This window comes from Rhagoletis pomonella, unplaced genomic scaffold (assembly GCF_013731165.1).
Source record: "Rhagoletis pomonella isolate Grant_MI unplaced genomic scaffold, Rhpom_1.0 Rhpom_scaffold_00003, whole genome shotgun sequence".
NCBI lineage: Eukaryota > Metazoa > Arthropoda > Insecta > Diptera > Tephritidae > Rhagoletis > Rhagoletis pomonella.
Genome location: NW_023458557.1, coordinates 14,645,629 through 14,648,175, shown reverse-complemented (window position 1 = coordinate 14,648,175; position 2,547 = coordinate 14,645,629). Strand labels below are relative to the sequence as shown.

Here is a 2,547-nt window from a genome sequence, read left to right as displayed (position 1 = left end):
TCAACGGCACCCAAAAAGTCAGCCATAACAGATAACGCGCCAATGCAGCCACCACCAACATCAAGCCCAAGTATCCAACAAATGTGACAACGAATACAATCTTGGCAATTTTGCAATTCGTGCTTTAAATGCAGCCTGCACAGCTTTTAAAAACGGAGTGGTACCATATTCATGCTGAGCCAATGCACAAGATGGCGATACTGACGGGTATTCCTCTGGAATAGTTACAGTAATTGGTGGTACGCATGGTAAACGTTTGTCATCGAGACAACAAATCACTTTTATAGATTTTGGATTATTTTGAGCTGTGCTGTCAAGCATAAGTTTAAACTTTTGATCTAATCATGCTACTTCGCCTTGAAGTAGATGAGGAACTTCGCATTCGTATTGAGACGATTTCTCACACGTACGCCATATTTTCGGCCCAATGCATCCAGGCAATGTTGTTGGTGGACCACAAGGTCAACAGGGTGGTGCAATGCCCCAAAATGCTGGCCAGCAAAGTGGTATCAGCCAAATGATAGGTATTTCCCAGAATATGCAACAGAAGGTAAATATGCCAATAGGTCAGGGTGGCCAGATGTTTCAGGTTAATCGTGGTGTTCCGGGTCAGTAGCAGCAGTTCTTACGGCAAAGTCCTTCACCAAGTACTGTGCCATCTGCCACTGGTATGTCGGCTGCACAACAGCAATTACAACAGCAGCAGGCTGCACAAAATCAACAGCAACAACAGCAGACTCAAATGTCTAATGCGCAGATGATTCCAAGCCCTGCATTAGTACCCACATCCAGCCCACAAATGTCAAACCTCATGCAGAGTACACAAAGGCAGATGCGTCAATCACCAAGTACGCAGCTTAATACGCCTGGTCAGGTGGCAAGCAGTAGTCCTTTTAATCCGCAAGAAGATCATTTGTATCGCGAAAAATACAAACAGCTGACAAAGTATATTGATCCACTAAAGCGGATGGTGGCCAAAATTGGTACTGATGGAGCGAATACTGAAAAACATACAAAAATGAGCAAATTACTGGAGATCTTGAGTAATCCAAACCAGCGTGCACCTTTAGAAACTCTGTTGAAATGCGAGAAGGCGCTAGAAAAACTAGATATCGTTAATTTCTCTGGGCAACAATTCAGAAAATCATCTAACCCATTGATGGAAGTGGTAAATACTACGCTCCAAAGTCCACTTGCCAATCACACGCTTTATCGATCATATCGTCCTAGTTTGGAGTTACTTTTCGGTACTGATATTTGCGCTCCTGCACCAGCATTTGTACCCATAGGACCAGCAGCGTTCAAACGTGCGTTCATCATTTGATTTAATTGCTGATGGTTCATGCTGATTTGCGCCATTTGCTGTTGACCCATTTGTTGAATCTGCTGTACATTCATAGCATTCACGTTCATTGGCCCTCCCGGGATCTGCCCTGGACCTAACTGCATTTGTTGGGAAGACCCACCAGGGCCACCAGAACTGCTAATTTGATTCATGTGATCTGAAAATCGAAAAAAGATTAATAAGAACAAAAGCATGCAATTTCGCATGCATACTCACCCAACCGTTCCAGCAAACTTACGTAATGGCCGCGTGGTAGTAAAATTTTAGACAATGACATTTATGCATTGTATGTATGTATGTATGTGATTACGTTCCACATCAGGAATAAACCTAGCGCCGTTCTCCATTCATATTGGAGAATAGCTATGTTTCTTTACGGACAATTAACACTAACCCTAACTAGCTGCTGCTAGTTTTGCATGGTGACCGTTCGTAGACAATAAATTTAATTGCTGTTGTCATACAATTGGGGATTTTAAATGTAAAACCAATGCAAAGTCACTGGGTACCACAAAATGTTAATTGGTTATTTTAAATGTAAAACCAAAGCAAAGTCACAAAATGTTAATTGGTTATTTTACATGGGAAACCAATCCAAAGTCACTACGTACCACAAAAATGTTAAGATACTATGCTTGCTAAAGTATTTCTTAGGCGGCACCTTGTTTTTTAACAGCAAGGCGCCCAATGATATGCAAGCTTATGCCGGTGGGAAGTGGGATTGTTGAGTGCCGATGTAAACCAAGATACATAAGTCTCCAAATGTCGATAAGCAGGTTCACGTCACATGCTCAAGTACACACACACATATGTTAAAACCTGCTATTGACAAAATATGCGGATGAAAGCACAAATGAAAAATAATAAAAATAAATAAATGCTACCACACTCATACGCACAGGCATTTTTTCGGTATAATTTAATTCAAGTAAAATTCTACGTTGCCCATACATCCCTGCACAGTAGAATGCATGGCATCCATGCAATTCATCATCCAAAATTTTGTAGGTCGTGAGTTAACATTATGCTACATTCACACTAGGTGGTTCTTTGATTAGCAAAATAATGTATATAATGCCAAGTTCACACCCACCGAATTATGCGCTTGCACTCATCAAAATGTTGCGCCTTTCATACCACTCGCCACCCAACAATACATATATACGTTATAATATCCACTGCAACGATATCTGACCCTATTT

General features: G+C 41.2%; 1 protein-coding gene across 1 annotated transcript; it reads left to right on the top strand.

The window, feature by feature from the left end:
* Positions 1–415: 415 nt before the first annotated feature.
* On the top strand, positions 416–1,525 carry LOC118735038 (mediator of RNA polymerase II transcription subunit 15-like). The gene has a single exon (XM_036464629.1). It carries the CDS (start codon positions 671–673, stop codon positions 1,322–1,324), a length of 654 nt encoding a protein of 217 aa, XP_036320522.1. The 5' UTR covers positions 416–670; the 3' UTR covers positions 1,325–1,525.
* Positions 1,526–2,547: the final 1,022 nt, after the last annotated feature.